Raw genomic sequence first — 18,982 nt, 5'->3', positions numbered from 1 at the left:
ATCAGGATATACAAAACCTATTATCTATGTCTATTTTCTTATGCCAGTCTTTTATCTCTATATGGAGGAATTAAAAATTAGAAATATAGATAATGAAATCAAACTTCTAAAACATACTTAGGAAGAATCTAGAAACAGTGAAAAGAGAAAATAGGTGGGAGGACGTAAAGGGGGCAAAAATCCGTGATGAGATACAATGAACTCAGTGAGTGTTATGCAGAGGAAATGAAAAGACTCACCCTAAAATGTGTCTTGATGAAATTTCATTACACCAAGGATAAAATACTAAATCTGTTATAGAAATTGGTTAAAAAAAGTTTACTATCTACAACTCACAAGAATCAAGTTTTAAAAAAGTTAAAAAATGTTGGATGATAGAAAAATCAAAGTTGTAGAGTTCTGAGGAAAATTCTCTTAAATTTATTTTATATTTTGAAACAATATACTGTGATATTATTTGTTTCTTTGTTTTGGTTAAATAATTGTCTTTTAGTGCATGTAGAGACCATGCAACCATACCTACTATCAGAGATAGACACAGGATAGTTCCTTCAGCCCCCAAATCTGCTGCTGTCTCATCATAGTCTTCTTTTGGGCCTACCACTACTCCTAGGCAACTAACAGCTCCATTCTGTTTGTTGAAGAGGTTGTCTAAACGAAGTTGTATTATCTACAACCTGTTGAAAACAGCTTCCTTCACTCAGAACAGCATCTGTGGAATTCACTGACATTACAGTGTTCAATAGTTCATTTTAATTGCTAAATAGTATCCCATAGCAGCAGCATTCATCTACTAAAGGAGATAAGAGTTTCCAGGTTTGGACAATTATGAAAAGAGCTGCCACAAACACTCATGTAATGGATTTTATGTTAACATCAATCCCCCAGGGTAAATGCTTGGAAATAGAATGGCCAGATTACATGGCAAATGTTTGTTTGACTTTATAAGAAATTGTCAAACTTGTTTCCAAACTGGCACTATCATTTTATCTGAGAATCATTTTATATTTATAAGTTTGTCAGAACTTAGTATTTATGGTACCTTTAATTGGTGCACAGAGGTTTCTCTGCAAGCTAAACAATTTATTGATGTGGGACCATGGTCTGTATTCTGTCAATTATATTTTAAATAAACACTGATTGACCAGTAGCCAGGCAGGAAGTATAGGCAGGACAACCAGACAGGAAGTAGAGGTGGGTCAATGAGAACAGGAGAATTCTGGGAAGAAGGAAGCCCATTCCTCTGGAGTTGTGAGCCTCCCACAGAAGAAGCAAGATGTGACTGCCTCGCCACACATCTAGAGTGATGTGACTGTACCGAGCCACATGACTAACATAGACAAGAATAATGGGCTAATATACGTTATAAGAGTTAATAACAAGCCTGAGCTAGTGGGCCAATCAGTTTATAGTTAATGTAGACCTCTGTGTAATTTCTTTGGGACTTAACGACTGCGGGAACTGGGCAGGATAGAAAACTTAGTCAACAATTTATATTTCTCCATTGGCCCAAAATAATGAACATATTTTAATGTGCTTATTTACAACCTGTGATGCACTATCTGCTTGACACACTCATTAAAAAAAAGTGACTAAGATTTTATTTCTGAGTTGGAAGAATTGTTTAGTTTTGGGTTTAAGTCCTATATCAAACCTATTTTGCAATATTGTTTTCCAATATGTACTTTTTACTTTAAAAAGAAATTGTCAGTGTGTATGTGTGTGTGTGTGTGTGTGTGTATGTGTATGTTTGCATATGAGTACACTGGCACGTGTGCCACTGAATACATGTCTAAGGGAGGACAGACAACAAATTTGTGGGGTTAGTCCTTCTCCTTCCAACTTCACTTAGGTTTCAGGGATCAACAGGACAAAAGGTTTGCTGGGAAAATGCCTTTATCCACTGACAAATCTTTCCATCTCTTTAATTTTTTTTAAAAACTGCATTTTAAATGTTTATTTAATGTGTATGGGTGGGTTTTTTTGTACAAAGATGATTGTGAGCTGCCATTTTCTATTAGGTATTATATTACTTTATGTATTTTATTAAAAAACTAAACTAAAAAAAATAACCCTACACATTTAGAGTCACCTGTCTCTGTCTCTCAGATGCTGGGATTAAAGGTGTGCACTGCCACATCTAGTTCAAAACTAATTTTAAAGGGAAGAAAGACAAAATGAAAGCAAGGTCTATCATTTTTTGTTTTCATTGAGCTATATATTTTTTCCATTGCCCTCCGTTGCTCTCCCATCCCTTTATGCCCTCTCATAAGGTTCCCATACTCCCAATTTACTCAGGAGATCTTGTTCTTTTTTACTTTCAGTGTAGATTAGATCCATGTATGTCTCTCTTAGGGTCCTTTTTGTTGTCTTGGTTCTCTGGGATTGTGAACTGTAGGCTGGTTTTTCCTTGCTTTATGTCTAAAAGCCACCAATGAGTGAGTACATCTGATATTTGTCTTTCTGTGTCTGTGTTATCTCATTCAATACGATGTTTTCAAGATACATCCATCTGCCTGCAGATGTCAAGATGTCATTTTTTTCTGTTGTGTAGTACTCCACTGTGTAAATGAATCACATTTTCCTTATCCATTATTTGGTTGAGGGGCATGGTTACAGGTTCTGGCTACGACAAATAATGCTGCTCTGAACATAGTTGAGCGCATGTCCTTGTGGTATGATAGAGTATCCTTTGGGTTGATTATACCCAAAAGTGGTATTGCTGGGTCTTAAGGAAGGTGGTTTCCTATTTTTCTGAGAAATAGCCATACTGATATCCAGGTGGCTGTACCAGTTTGCACAACCACCATCAATGGAGGAGTTTTCTCTTTACCCCACAACATCTCTAGCATAAGCCTTCCTTATAGTTTTTTTTTTTTTTTTTTTAAATCTTGACCACTCTTATAGGTGTAAGATGAAATCCCAGAGTTATTTTGACTTGCATTTCTCTTATGGCTAAGGATGTTGAACATTTCCTTAAGTGTCTTTCAGCCATTTTAGATTCCTCTGTTGAGAGTACTCTGTTTAGGTCTGTACCCTTTTTTTTTTAATTGGATTTTTTGCTCTTTTGATGACCAATTTCTTGAGTTCTTTGTATATTTTGGATATCAGTCATCTGTCTGATGTCTTTTCCCATTCTGTAAGCTGCTGTTTTGTCTTGTTGACTGAGTCTTTTGCTTTACAGAAGGTTCTCAATTTCAGGAGGTCCCATTTATTGTTTCTCTCAGTGTCTCTGCTACTGGGGTTATATTTTGGAAGTAGAGATAAATATTGAAACTATAATTCTTGCTTGATACCTGTTTTATTATATGTAATTTTACACTGTTAAAGGTAAAACCTTCTTTTTTATTTAGACAGAAAAGAGAAGGTGATGTGGGAATCTCCTCTGTATGCTGTGATTACCATTGATTAATAAACTGCTTTGGATCTATAGCAGGGCAGAACAGAGATAGGTGGGGAAAACTAAACTGAATACTGGGAGAAAGAAGGCAGAGTCACGATATGACATTTAGCCGCCACCAAGAACAGACATGCTGGCACCTTGCTGGGAAGCCACAGCCACATGGTGACATACAGATTAAAAGAAATGGGTTAAATTAAGATGTAAGAGTTAGCCAAGAAGAAGCTAGAGCTAGTGTGCCAAGCAGTTTCTGTGTGGTTATTTTAGGGTTGAGCAGCCAAGAAAAAAACAAGCGGTTTCCTACTACATAGGTTGTTTATAGTAATATAGCTCTGTAGTGGAGTTTGAAGTCAGCAATTGTGATGCCTCCACAAGTTTCTTTATTGTACAGGACTGGTTTAGCTATTCTGGGTTTTTTGCTTTTCCATATAAAGCTGAGTACCATTCTTTTCAGGTCTGTGAAGAATTTTGCTGGGCATTGCATTGAATCTGTAGATTGCTTTTGATAAGACTGCCATTTTTACTATGTTAATTCTACCTAACCAAGAGCATGGGAGATCTTTCCATTTTTTTGGTGTCTTCTTCAACTTTTTTTTCCCAAAGATTTAAAGTTCTTGTCATACAGGTCTTCCACTTGTTTGGTAAAAGTTATTCCACAATATTTTATGTTATTTGTGGCTATTGTGAAGGGTGATGTTTCTCTGATTTCTTTCTCAGACCATTTATCATCTGTGTAAAGGAGGGATACTAATTTTTTTGAGTTATTCTTGTATCATGGTATATTACTGAAGGTGTTTATGAGTTGTAAAAGTTCCTTGGTAGAATTTTTGGGGTCACTTATGTAAACTATCATTTCATCAGTAAATAGTGAGAGTTTTACTTCTTTTCTAATTTGTATCCCCTTGATCTCCTTTTGTTGTCTTAATTGCTCTAGCTAGGACCTCAAGAACTATATTGAATAGATATGGGGGGAGTGGAAACTTTGTCTTGTTCCTGATTTTAGTGCAATTGCTTTGAGTTTATCTCCATTTTGGTGCTGCCTTTATCCTGTAAGGAATGTTCCTTGTATCCCTGATCTATCCAAGACCTATATCATGAAGGAGTGCTAGATTTTATTGAAGGCTTTTCCAGCATTTAAGGAGATAATCATGTGTCCCCCCCAGTTTGTTTATATGGTGGATTACATTGACAGATTTTCATATGTTAAACCATCCCTGCATCTCTGGGATGAAGCCAATTTGATCATGGCGGATGATTTTTCTACTGTATTCTCGGATTTGGTTTGCCAGTATTTTATTGAGTATTTTTGCATCAATGTTATGGGTGATATTGGTTTTGTTTTTAATTCTTTCTTAGTAATGCTTTTGTTTGGTTTGGGTATTAGGGTTAACTGTAGCTTCATAAAGAGTTTGGCAATGTTCTTTCTGTTCCTATTGTGTGAAACAATTTGAGGTATATTGGTATTAGTTATTCTTTGAAAATTTTGTAGAATTCTGTGCTGAAGCCATCTGGCACTGGGCTTTTTCTGGTTGGGAGATTTTTGATGTCTGTTTCTATTTCTTTAGCAGTTATAGGTCTGTTTAATTTGCTCATCTGATCTGATTTAATATTGGTAAGTGATACTTATTTAAAAATGTGCCCATTTCCTTTAAGTTTTCCAATTTTGTGGAGTACAGGTTTTTGCAATATGAACTGACGATTCTCTGGATTTCTTCCATTTTTGCTGTTATGTCCCCCTTTTCATTTCTGATTTTGTTACTTTGGATATTCTCTCTCTGCCTTTTGGTTAGTTTGGATAAAGGTTCTTCTGTAATGTCAGAGCATCCATCTTTAGCCTATAGGCTCATAGTATCCGCAGACTTTTCATGAAGCAGGAAATTTGAAAGACTATTATGCCTATATTGGCAGTTTGTCCGTCACCTTCCTCTATGTCCTGCAGAATGTCTGGCAGACTCTTTTATAAAGCAGGAACCCTGAAGGACTGTCTTACCATCTTCAGGCAAGTGCAGCAATCATTTTATTGTGGTTCCTGTATGTCCAGTTTATACAGAATACCAGTAGGCAAGGGCAGTTTCTTGCCCAAAATGGCTAGGCTTGTCACACTGAATGCAAATTCCATAACGAGTTTCTTCAATGCCCATCAACTCTCTGAAGTGATTGCTGCCAGGAGCAGACATGTCTCACTGTCAAGAAAAGTCTAAGTTCTTAAAACACTTTAAATGCCATATTCTGTACGTCTTTGAAAGACTTGAATACATACCCATCTGAAATAAGTGTTTGCACATCTAGAAAACCTAACTTGACTACAAGTTTGACTATTATAGATGACTATCTATTAATCCATAATTTTAATTATGCATTACATTTTTAAATGATAAATTATTACAAACATAATACCTTTAGGTACACTGCCCCCAATTCTTAAGAACAATTTCAATGTTTCAAAGAAATAAGATATTGTTATTTACACTCATATATCTTTGCTTTCTTCATCCAACAAGAATAAATCCAGTGCCTACAAATTGAAAATTTGTGTATGGTCCCTATCATTGGGAATTATTCTGTTAAGAGACTTTACATGCTAGTGGAATGGACAGGCTCAGAAATGGTTTAGACAAATTAATGTATTTGATATGTAAAACTAGAAGCAAAGAAAGATATGACAGAAGCATACAAGAGAGATGACTGCATCCAACAAGCAGAAAAGAGTTTCTGAATCAAAGACAGTTGAACGAGACTTCCGGGAAAATAACTATTTGGACTTAACATTCTTCTTTCACCTATTGCTCATTAAGAAAATGTTTTACACCTTTAGTTAATGGGTATTATTTTACAAGTGGGTTTACTTGCCATGTTTTAAAAATATACAAAGGCTATATATGATAAGCAAGCTAATATATAAGGATAGTACATTTATGCACAAATTAATATTTTAAGCTATTTTTATAGTATACTTCTGTTTTCACATATATATTTCACATTAGAAATGACATCCACTAAATTTTAATAAAAGCACTGTTTTGTCTCAATAAAGATTCCAAAATTACCTACTTATATAATTAAAGATTTTTCTTTAAATTCAAAGAAACAGAACTGTTATGGTCTGAATCCTAAATTGTCCATGAAAGTGCACATGATAAAAAACCTGTATTCCAGCTTTGAAGATATGACTGGATCAGGAGAGCTTGAACTTCATCTACAGCTGAATAGAACTCAGGGGGTAGAGTCTGGATAAAGGAAGTCATTAGGGGTATGGCTGTAAGTGCATTATCTTGTTTCTGGGTACTTCTTCTTGTTCTGTTTTTAGGCCATTATGAATGAGGTAAGCAACTTTTTTCTGTCATGCCCTGTCTCATGATCTTCTGCCCCAAGTAAGGCTCAGAAACAATGGAAGCAACCAACCAGGAACTGAAACTTTGAAATTGGGAGCCAAACAGATCCTTTCTCCTAAAAATTGTTTTCTCAAGATTAATATATGGCTCAAACATTATTACTATTAAAAGACACTCTGTCTAGAATATTGAAAAAAGCACAGGTCTGGGCATCATTATGATCTCTATTTTTACCCCAGCACATACTATGGTATTGCTATCTTGCCCCAAACATTTCACATTCGTGGACCTGTTTTCTCTATCTAGAAGAAAATTTATCAATGATCTGTAAAGACCTTTGTTTCATACTGTCCTAAAGCCCTTGAAAGATTCCATTTCTGATTTCAAATGGCTCAATGAAAAGACTATCAAGAACAGTAACTCAGGCAGATATCTCCTGCAAACACTCTGGCTACAAGAGTGGATTCCAGAAGCCAGTTGCATGATGTTTATAGAACATAATGTTAGGCTCAATGTGTACTCATGACAATCCACATTAGGAAAGAGTGTCCTTAAAATATATTACTTCATTTCTAAAGAGATGTGTCTCAAGAGGCCATGGCAATAGTCAAAATCTTGGCTGAACAAGTTTTGATGCGTTACTGATAGAAAAATTATCCTTTAAACTTCAAACATACTCTTTTTAATAGGGCTGAGTTTCAGAATGAAGAGCCTGAGCAATTCATGTCCAGTGGAAGAATTTTGGGCTACTATGAGTAGACAGTAGGGGAAATGAAGTCATCTAAAAACACAGCAAGAGTATTTCAATCTAAATGTAGGTCTAGTGCACTGAAACTTAATGGCAACTGCTTACTATGCTTGTGTAATTTTGAACCTATCAAAATTTCATTTCTAATTTAAAATATGAAGTTATGGGAGCTGGAGGTGTAGAAAACTCATTATTCTCTCAAAAGACCCAGAATTAATTTTCACCATCCACACAGTGGCTCAGGACTGTCCACAATTCCAGTTCCAGGAGATTTATTGCTTCTTCTTCTGTCCTCCACAGGCACTGCATGCATGTGGTGAACAAATTTACTTGCAGGCAAAACACACATACACATAAAACAAAATCTAAAAAATAAAAAAAACCCTGAGTAGATAGAGGCTGAAAAGATGGCTCAGCAGTTAAGAGCACTCACTAGCTGCTTTTCTAGAGGATTCAGGTTCAATGTTCAGGACCCACAGGATAGCTCATGACAATCTGTAACTCTAGTTTCAAAAGGAATCCAAAGTCCTCTTCTGGCCTCTAAAGTCAACATGCACTGGGAGTCCATGCATACATGTCATACATGCAAATAAAATAACCATACACATAAGAATTTTTAAAAAGTTACATAAAAAAGGGATATGTTTTTTTTTTTTTAATTTTAAAATAGGTTGTAGGGGCTGGAGAGATAGCTCAGTACTTAAAGAGCATTTGTTGCCCTCGCAGAAGACAATTTCCAACACCCACACGGCAGCTCACAACTACCTGTAACTCCAGTTCCAGGGGATCCAATACCCTCTCTGGTCTTCATGGGCACTGTATGCATGTGACGCACATGCATACAACTTGAGCACACACTCATACATATAAACTAAAATAATCTATAAAATAATATAGGTTGTAGACTTTAATCTCCTGACTAGGTTTCTTCTGGCCTTAGGCTGAATGAATGGGAAAAGGCCTGTTTGCTTTCTAGTTCTGTTTGTTTAGAATGCTTTCTTTGGTCCTTTCATTGTAAAGCTAGGTTTTTGTTTTTTGTTAGTAAACTGTATTTCCTGCAAGCAACAAATAAGTACATCCTGGTTTTTAATTCAATATGCTAGCCAGTGTATTTGGAGACTTGATACCATTAACAATCACAGTTCTTATTGAGAATTATATATTAATTCATGCTATTTTGGAACTTTCCTAATACTCATTTGCTTACTTCTTCAGTACAATTTGTTATTTCCTATGTCCCTACATACCTACCTTTTTCTTTAGTATGTTTGCTTCAAGTTTTTTTTTCCCCCCTGAGACAGGGTTTCTCTGTGTAACACCCCCTGGCTGTCCTGGAGCTCACTCTGTAGACCAGGCTGGCCTTGAACTCACAGAGATCCACCTGCCTCTGCCTCTTAAGTGCTGGGATTAAAGGCATGTGCCACCACCACTCAGCTTTCAAGTATCTTCTATAGTGCTGGCATAGTAATTGTAAATCCCTTCAGTTTTTATCACATGGTGGTGTTTGTCCTTCAATCACGAGAATATCTTTTCTTGATTTAGTAATTTGGGTTGGCATTTCTTACCTTTCAGAACTTAAAACACATCATGTAACACCTGGCATTTAGAGTAGCTGTTGAGATACCAACTGTTATTCTTACTGGTTTGCTTATATGTAGGAATCCATGTTCTGTCACATATTTTAATATTATTTCTTTGTTCTGTATACTTAGTATTTTAATACTATGATGAGACATGGGTAGGGTCTTTTCTTGTCTTGATTGGCATTCTAAATGCCTCTTATATATGAATAGACATTACACTCTGTAAATTTGGAAGATTTCCTGTTATTATTTTAATGAACATATTTTCTATGCCTTTAGCTTATACTCTTCCTTCGTCTATGCCTATAATTTGTAAATTTGTTTTTTTAATGGTCTCCCATAGATCTCACATGCCTGCTCACAATTTCTCAATATTTTATCTTTATTGTCTGAATGTTCTAATTTACTTACATTGTTGTCTTTGTTAGTTATAAGTTGCTATGATAATATATCTTCCAAAAGCAGTTTGGAAGGGAGGAAGGAAGGAAGAAGGAAAAACAGATATTTTCTGTCATGGTGGGGAAGTTGAGGTAGGAGGAGTTTTGATGCAGCTGGTCACATCACATCCTCAGTGAGGAAAAATAAGGATGAATGCTTGTCCTTACTTCACTTCCTCCTCTTTATGCAGTCCAGAATCCCAGACTCTGGAAAGGGTGTTAACCCAGGATAGTAGTCTCCACACCCCTCTTAAACCTAATCAGGATAATTCCCCACAGGCATGAACAATGTTTCATCTTTCAGGTGATTCTAAATCTTATCCTTAACAAATAGGACTTGGGTGTGGAAAGATGGCTCAGTGGTTAAAAGCATTGGCTGTTCTTCTAGAGGTCTTGAATTCAATTTTCAGCAACAACATGATGACACACACAATCATCTATAATGAGATCTAGTGCCCTCTTCTGGCCTGCAGGCATACATGCAGACATAATAAATAAATCTTAAGAAAAAGAACAAATAAGATTTATCATTATTGTGGTCTCCAAGCTTGGATACGCTGCCTTCCACTTGATCCATCATACTGGTGAATATTTCCACTGCATTATTTGATGCTTTGAGCTTTTCATTTCCAAAATTTAATCTGATGTTTTTCAATATTTCTTTTTTTATTGGCTTTTTATTTCATATTCTGTATTAACTTTATTTTATTCAGCTGTCTGTAATTTTTTTGAATTTGTATGGGAATTTATTTGTGCTCTCTTTGTCTCATTGATCATTCTTACAATAATTCTTTTGAATTCTTTGTCTGACTCCTAACTCACTCTCACAGAAATCTGTGACTGTGGAATGGATAAGTTTGGGAGAAGTCATGTTGTTGTTGTTGTTTTTTTAATTTCTTGTATTTGTGCACTGAAACTTACACATCTGGGTTATGGTATTTGGCTAGATATAGATACATAAAGATTGTATCCTGTCTAGATAGGTAATCTTCAACCACTTCAAGGATCTGTGGAACATGGCATTTAAATAACTTAGGGTTTTGTTGACATGAGACTGATGTGGGAGTGTCATATATCAATCTGTTGATTTCACTGGTTAAACAATAAAGAAACTCCTTGGCCCTGATAGGTTAAACCATAGGTGGGAGGAGTAAACAGAATAGGATGCTGGGAGGAAGAGGAAGTGAGCTCAGACTTGACAGCTCTGCTCTCTGGAGCGGAGATGCCAGGCTCGCTCTCCCAGGCAGCTCCGACCCAGGATGGATGTAGGCTAGAATCTTCCCGGTAAGAACACCTTGGAGTGCTTACACACATTATTAGAAATGGGCTAGTCCAGGTGCGAGAGTTAGCCGAAAAGAGTCTAGATAGAAATGGGCCAAGCAGTGTTTAAATGAATACAGTTTGTGTGTTGTTATTTCGGGCATGAGCTAGCAGGCGGCCGGGGTGCTGGGGACGCAGCCCCACCGCTCCTATTATTACAACATGAGACATGACTGCTTGTGACAGCATCAATCTATTCCCGAGAGAATGTTGAGCACCAAAGACACTCCACTAGGAGCTTGTTTTCTTCTTGGCAAAACTGACTGGCCTTTGGGCAAGGAACTGACAATGCCTCAACTACTGACAAGTTACATGATATCTTGAAATGGATAAGCAGGACTGTCAAATCCTGCCAAGACAGGATAAGACAGTTTATAAAAATTTCCTGCCTCTGAAAAATGGTCTGTCAATTACCCGAGGCCATAGCCAAAGTTGGTTGCTTCAACGTTGCAAAATGAGATTTTGGGCAATTGCTCAGGTAGCTAACTGTCCTTTGTCATATATTGTTCACTTTGGAAGCTACTTGATTGTACTTCCTGCCTGCTCAAGTAATATTATCTCCTTTTTCAGGGCTTCGATGGGGTTTAAGATCAGATAGTCGCACTTACTGTCCTCTTATGATCTAGCCAAGCCATTTCATATACAAGAATTAGACTCCTTAGGATAGAATGTTTATTAAAACATTTAGCATATGTTCCTTGCTTAATATTGTTCATGCTGATTGTAATTCTAATCTTATACTTGATATCTGTTCCTAGTGTATATTGTTTAGTATCGTGTTTGGAATTCTCTTACTTAAACAAAAGGGGGAGGTGCTGTGGGAACTCCTTCTACTCCTTCAGCCAATAGCCTTTAAGATACCAGCCCACTTGGACGTGGTCTCGTTTGCTTTAAAAAGTAGCAGTAGCCGCGTGCTCGCTCTCTTGCTTCCGGCTCCACTTCTGGCTACTACACTCTGTTCCTGGTCGCGCAGAGGGCTGTTGTCTAGGACAGTGATCTGTAAGTTTTCCCCTTAAATAAATAACCCTTTTATTAATCATAATTCCAAACTGGTGTGGGCCTGTTTTGTGACTTACGTCTATAGATCTCTGTCAATTCAAGACCAGTGTCTGACCTACAGAGTGAGTTCCAGGATAGTCAGGACTGTTTCAAAGAGAAACCCTGTTGACTGCTCCCTCAACTCAAACAAACAAAACAAAACAAAACAAACACAAACAAAACCATCTGCAACTAAACGGTGAAGCACAGTGGAACAAGTGGTGAGTACTATAACATCAGGATTTTTTTAGTCTCTAAGTCATGTTAGGGTTGTTGGTAACCTTTCTATTGGGTACAGCATTTGCCAGCATTTGTCCCTCTTCTGGGGGAACTGAGGAATTACAGAACACACTAAAGTCTCTGGTTTAGACCAGCTTTTTACCTCAATAAATACTGCATGATTCTGACTCAATGCTTTTCTTGGTAACCAGCAGAATCCTGCATGCCAGGTCTCAGAGAACAGGCTCCTAATCCTTTCTCTAGGTTCTTAGAGAAGGCTGCAAAGGGAGACACCTTTGCCTCTAGAGCCACTGACTGAGCAGGGATATTTTTTAAAATACCTTCTTGCTTTTGCTTTAGTTGTATACCTAAAACATAAGATTTCTTTGGACCCCAAACTACTGTCTGCTTGCATGGCAAACCTGCTTAGTGATACATCCAGTGTTGGTTTTTCTTTCTGGAGACAAAGTTTCATGTTGCCCAGGATGGCCTCAAACTTACTATGTAGCTGTCTTAGTTAGGGTTTTTATTGCTGTGATAAAATACTATAACCAAAAACAACTTGGGGAGGAAAGGGTTCATTGGCTTACACTTCTGGAACAGCACTGTTCATCACTGAAAGAAGTCAGGATAGGAACTCAAATATGGCAGTAATCTCATAGCAGGAAAGGTACTGCTTCTTGGCTTGATTCTCAAGGCTTGCTCAGTTTGTTTTCTTATAGAACCCAGGACCACCAGCCCAGGGATAGCACCAAAAACAATAAATGGGCTAGGTCCTCTGCCATCAATAACTAATTAAGAAAACACCCTATAGCTGTGGTTTTCAACCTTACTAATATTTCTACCCTTTAATACAGTTCCTCATGTGGTAGTGACCCAACCATAAAATTATTTTCATTGTTACTTTATAACTGTAATTTTGCTAGTTATGAATCATTACACAAATATCTGATATGTGACCCCTGTTAAAGGACCATTAGACCCTCTAAAGGGGTAGTGACTTGGAGGTTGAGAACTACAGCCCCATAGCTTTGTCTACAGCCTTATCCTACGAGGTAGGCAGGGAATAGGTTCCCAAAAGCCAGCTTAAGCATTAGGGACAGGCCCTGATCCTACTGCTAGGAGTCCCCACAAATAGACCAAACTATACATCTATCACACATATGTAGAGGGCCTACGTCAGTCCAGTGTCCGTGAGCTCCTATGAGCCCAGATTAGTTGTTTCTGTGGGTTCCCTTGTGATGACCTTGACACTTTCTGACACCCATTTATATATTCCTTCCTCCCTCTCTTCAACAGGATTCCTGCAGTTCAGCCCAGTGCTTGGCTGTGGATCTCTGCATCAGTTTTCATCAGGTACTGGATGAAGGCTCTCTGATGACAACTAGGGCAGTCACCAATCTGATTACAGGGGAAGGCCAGTTCAAGCACCCTCTCCACTATTGCTAGGGATCTTAGCTGGGGTTATCCTTCTAGGTTCCAAGAGTTCCCCTGGCAAAAGGTTTTTCGCTAACTACAAAATGTCCCCCGCATCAAGACATCTCTTTCATTACTCTCCCTCTCTGTCCTGCAACCACACTGCCCAACTCGTTCCCTCATGTTCCCACTCCCACACCTTCAGTTTCCCTAGGACATCTCTTCTATTTCCCCCCGTCCCAGGAAAATCCATGATATGATAGTATACATAAGTAACCCCAGAAATTCTACCAAGGAACTCCTACAGCTGATAAACACCTTAGTGATGTGGCTGGATACAAGATTAAATTAAAACACAAACCAGTTCCCCTCCTATATACAAATGATAAACAGGCTGAGAAAGAAATCAGGGAAACAGCAGCCTTTAAAATAGCTACAAATAATATAAAATATCTTGGGGTAACTCTAATAAAACAAGTGAAAGACCTATATGACCAGAACTTTAAGTCTTTTAAGAAAGAAATTGGAGAAGATAACAGGAGAAGGAAAGATCTCCCATGTTCTTGGATCAAAAGGATTAATATCATAAAAATGGCAATCTTAACAAATGTAATCTACAATTCAATGCAATCCCCATCAAAATTCCAACACAAGTTTTTTACAGACCTTGAAAGAACAATACTAAACTAAACTTAATATGGAAAAACAAAAAACACAGGATAGTTAAAACTATACTGTACAATAAGTGAAATTCCGAAGATCTCACCATCCCCGATTTCAAGCTCTACAGAGTTGTAGTAATTAAAACAGCATGGGATCTGCATAAAAATATATGGGTGGAGCAATGGAATCAAATTGAAGATCCTGATAGAAACCCACAAACCTAGAAACACCTGATTTTTGAGAAAGAAGTCAAAATTATACAATAGACGCATTTTTTTTTAAACTTAGGCTCCCTCCTGTCAAATGACTTCAGCTTGTATCAAGTTGACATAAGAACTTTCCAGCACAATAGTCAAGGGTAACCTTCCCAAGTGCTGAGTTTATAGATGTACACCACCATGCATGGCTGTCTTTGCTTGAGTTGCCCTGTGGAGCTTTTAACACCAGCATCACCTTTCCTTTCCTGAGGTACATGTAGTGAGTGGTACACACTTGTAGTCTCACATGTTAAGGAAGATGGTGAGTTTGACGTCATGTGACCAATTTTAAAAAAGATTTCATCTAAGAAGAACATAAACTGAGCAATGAATCATAATTTTAGAGCTCTACATTTTATGTCAATACTGTCTCAAATTAATCCTTATTTTCTGATATACAGTCAGTATTCATATAGACATTTAGTTATTCCATTATTATTATTATTATTATTATTATTATTATTTGGCTTTTTGGACAGGTTTTTCCTGTGTAGCCTTGGTTGTCCTAGAACTCACTCTATAGACCATGCTAGCCTGGAACTCAGAGATCTGCCTTCCTCTACTTCCTGAATGCTCAGATTAAAGGCATGTACCACCACCAAGCTTCCAATATTATTTGTAAAGACACAAACCCCTTCATCTCCTTTTGTATCATTTCAATGCTTTTGTGAAAATGCCATACATATGGGTCTACTTATGATTGTTCTTTTCCACTGATCTAGCATTGATGCTTTATGTCAATACAATAGATCTTGATTAACCCGGGTTAATATGTTTTAAAATCCTCCAATTTTGTTCTTTTATTGAGTGTGCAATTTTATTTTATTTTTTAAGCCTGCAATACTTAAATTTAAGTATAGTATCAATTTTATAACTTCTAAAAGAAGTCAGCTGTAATTTTAACTTAGATTGCATTTAATACATAGTTCATTTATAGAGCGATAACTGACTTAATAAAACCAAATTTTTCACATCCCTTGAGTCTTCACTTATAATGATTACATAACTTAAAGTTATCTGGTCATTTCTGTTAGTTTCATTATTTTTTAATATTTGATCTTTTGTTTATTATTTCAACTGTTACATATGTATGTTAGATAAGTAAATATAGTCTTGGGGGAGGTCTAAGTTTGTCACTGGTTAGTGTTGAAACTAATTCATATTGGATTTTGTTCATGGTTTTGGATCATTTTAAAACTATTTGTTCATGTTTTATTGAACTTGATCTGGGGAATCCTGATTGCTTAAACAGGAGGTACATTATTTATAAAAGGATGTATAATTGCTTTTCCTGGCAGCAAATAGTAAGGGCATGCTCCTAACTGGGCATTATCTCTTATTTTTAGTGTTTCTATCTCTATGTAAAAATTTCAGGTTAACCAGCTGTCCAAGCCGTAAAGAGACCAAGGTATCAGTGTGATCATAAAACCTGCTGATTCAGGCACTGGTTGCTCTTTCAGAGAATCCAGGTTCAATTTCCAGCTCCCACTTTGGCAGCTCACTGTCTGTAACTCCAGTTCCAGGGAACCTGGCACCCTCACTGACATACATAGAGGCAAAACACCAATGAACATAGAAATAAGTCTTTAAAAAATATTTTTAAAAATTCTGTTAACGTTTAGGGTTTTGTTTGTTCTATTTGATCTTTTTAAGAGTACAGGGGGAAATGTATTTGGAGATATTCTCTTCTTTAGAAGAACTGTATATTAAATTGTGATTTATGTTTATTGAAATTTTCTAATGTCTTTTTCTGTGTTAATGAGTCATTTCCTTATAGCATAAGTTTAATATAATGACAGAAGTGGAGAACTTCAGTGGGTTTCAAATCATAGTTTATTGTTAAAAGACAGTAGCTAAAATCTAGAAATAATAAAACAAGATTTAAGGTGGGGGTTCAATTCATGTTTTTTGTACCCTTGTTTTGAAAAATATGGCTGGGCATGGTGCCGCACGCCTTTAATCTCAGCACTTGGAAGGCAGATGTAGGGAATCTCTGTGAGTTCAAGGCCCGGTCTACAGAGTGAGTTCTAGGACAGCCAAAGTTACACAGAGAAATCCTGTCTTGAAAAACCAAAGAAAGAAAAGAAAAGAAAAAAAAACCATATGATCCATTTTTTGAAATGAGATGTTTTATAGAAATTAATTATATCCTGTATAAAACAGTATTGTGAAAAATTATTTTGGCTTTCAATGAGCCTAATAAAGTAGTTGTTTTGCAGTACTGATGTTCCTTTTGGTTTTCCCTTGAGGGCAAGAGAGAGACTAACTTCTAGGTCATAAAAATAAAGATTACTAAGTGTTTGAATCACTAACTAAGAATTAGTTCATTTAGTGTAACGTTTCTTTCTTAAAATATCAACACAGATGTTTGGCCTGCTACTAAATTCTATGCTTTTGAAAAGAATATTAATAATGTCATCTCAAATCCCTTTGTGCAATTCCAACAGAGACACAAATAAACCCAGGTTGTAAAGAACTCATTCAAATGAGGATAATATATGGAGGGCCATTTATAACCAGAAAGAATGCTTAAACAATGGCAAATAATGGTAGGAGCATTGATGGGCGCAGGGACTATGCTTACATGCATCTGAAATGCTGATATAGCTTAATAAGGTGATTTGAAAGAAACAAAAATTCTGTTGTACTTTTTATTTTTCAGAAAGATGAATATTCAAAGAAGAAAAAAACTATAGCCCAGCTTCTTATATATCTGTAAATGACATGTGTTAAGATTAAGTTTAGACAAGACCTTTAAAACATAATCTTAAAATGTGAAACTTAAAGTTTTAAAACTTTGGCTCATGAACAGCATAGAAAATATTGATAGACAAAACTTTTGATACAGTTTTTGTAGCTTTAATATCAGTTATTAGGAAGTTGGGAACTGTCTATTTAGGGCTTCTGAACATCTTGTCAAACTTACTTCTTTGGTCTGTCATTTATGAATAGAAAAAATTCTGTAACAATGTAACAAAGAATATATGGGCTTTTGAAGAGAAAATTTAGTATGATTTATTATTTCCATAAGGATTCACAAAGTTTACTTTCTAAAAATAATTTTTAATTATAATAGATATGCTCTTATTTAATTATTATGTGTGTGATCCAAAGGATTTAAATTATAAGCCAAAACTATTAGAATCCATACCAGAAAAGCCAACCATTAAAGACATAGTGTAAATATCTTTCCAGACTTATAATCAACTATATTGCACATGTATGTTATTACAGATCAATAAAGAATCACACATCTACTTTATATAACTACCTTTTACCCTACCTCTAATATATAACTTAAGTGTTTCCATACCACTATATATGTGGAGTGATATGTTTCTACTTCAAGTTGAACAATCTTCCAAACAGACCACTATTAAATAAATCAATATAAAAATAGTAAGTATTTAGGGGGTTTTGAAATTCCACAGGGCTTCCTGCAAGAAAAGAGGCATTCTATCACTGAATTAGAGCCCCATTCCCACAGCCATATCTTGACGTTTTCTTTGTGGTTTTACCACCTATGTTAATGTCACTAAGTTAAACATTTCCTGATACTATATGCTTTTGACTTTTTATCTGGAAACGTATTGTTAATTAAGTTGTCTTAAGAGTCAATCATATTGTTATTTGTTCATTTTCTCTGCCGAATAATGGTCTACAGAAAGAAAATTTAAATATTTATATATTCATTCTATTACTGACAAGTTTCAGTTTTCCTATTAAGATTTACTTCGTTTATCTCTAGAAACCAATTATGAGTGAGTACATCCCATGTTCATCTTTTTGGGTCTGGGTTACCTCACTCAGGATAGTGTTCTCTATTTCCATCCATTTGCATGCAAAATTCGAGAAGTCATGGTTTTTTACCGCTGAGTAGTATTCTAATGTGTATATATTCCACACTTTCTTCATCCATTCTTCCATTGAAGGACATCTAGGTTGTTTCCAGGTTCTGGCTATTACAAATAATGCTGCTATGAACATAGTTGAACAAATGCCCCTGTTATATGATCGGGCATCTCTTGGGTATATTCCCAAGAGTGGCATTGCTGGGTCCAGGGGTAGGTTGATCCCGAATTTCCTGAGAAACCGCCACACTGCTTTCCAAAGTGGTTGCACAAGTTTGCATTCCCACCAGCAATGGATGAGGGTACCTAGAGATAAATAAAGGTCAGTGAGTCTATAATTTGATTTCCTAAAGAAGCTAAATAAGAAGGTGTTCCCAAAGAAAAACATATAGCTATCCTCCTGATTATGGGAAGTAGACAAGATTGCCAGGCAAAAAATGGGATCTTGGGGGTGGGGTGGGAGGGGGTAAGGGAAGATGGGGAGAGAAAAGTGAGAAGGGGAGGTTGGGGGAACTAGGGAAACGGGATGTTTGGGATAAAGGAAGGTTGGATAGGGAAGCAGGGAAGCACATATCTTAATTAAGGGAGCCATCTTAGGGTCGGCAAGAGATTTGGTGCTAGAGGGGCTCTCAGGTGCCCAGGGCGATGTCCCCAGTTAGTTCCTGGGGCAGCTGAGGACAGAGAACCTGAAATGACCCTATCCTATAGCCATACTGAT

At 36.6% G+C, this 18,982-nt stretch overlaps 1 protein-coding gene across 4 annotated transcripts in view; it reads right to left on the bottom strand.

The window, feature by feature from the left end:
* Nucleotides 1–18,982, bottom strand: part of Sbf2 (SET binding factor 2) — a 371,745-nt gene that overhangs the window by 116,841 nt on the left and 235,922 nt on the right. Inside the window, exon 17 of one of the 4 annotated variants that reach the window (XM_050163380.1) lies at nt 16,623–18,570. The exons of the other annotated variants lie outside the window; for them this stretch is intronic. Within the exon in view, the coding sequence (XP_050019337.1) occupies nt 18,391–18,570 (180 nt within the window). The 3' untranslated portion in view covers nt 16,623–18,390. Of the gene's footprint in view, nt 1–16,622; nt 18,571–18,982 lie in introns of those variants that run through there. 4 annotated transcript variants of the gene reach the window in all.

The sequence above is a fragment of the Alexandromys fortis genome, unplaced genomic scaffold (genome assembly GCF_014885135.2).
Source record: "Alexandromys fortis isolate MF-2015 unplaced genomic scaffold, M_Fortis_MF-2015_v1.1 scaffold_129, whole genome shotgun sequence".
Lineage (NCBI taxonomy): Eukaryota > Metazoa > Chordata > Mammalia > Rodentia > Cricetidae > Alexandromys > Alexandromys fortis.
Note: the sequence above shows the minus strand (reverse complement) of the source record. Positions and strands in the feature narration are given on the sequence as shown.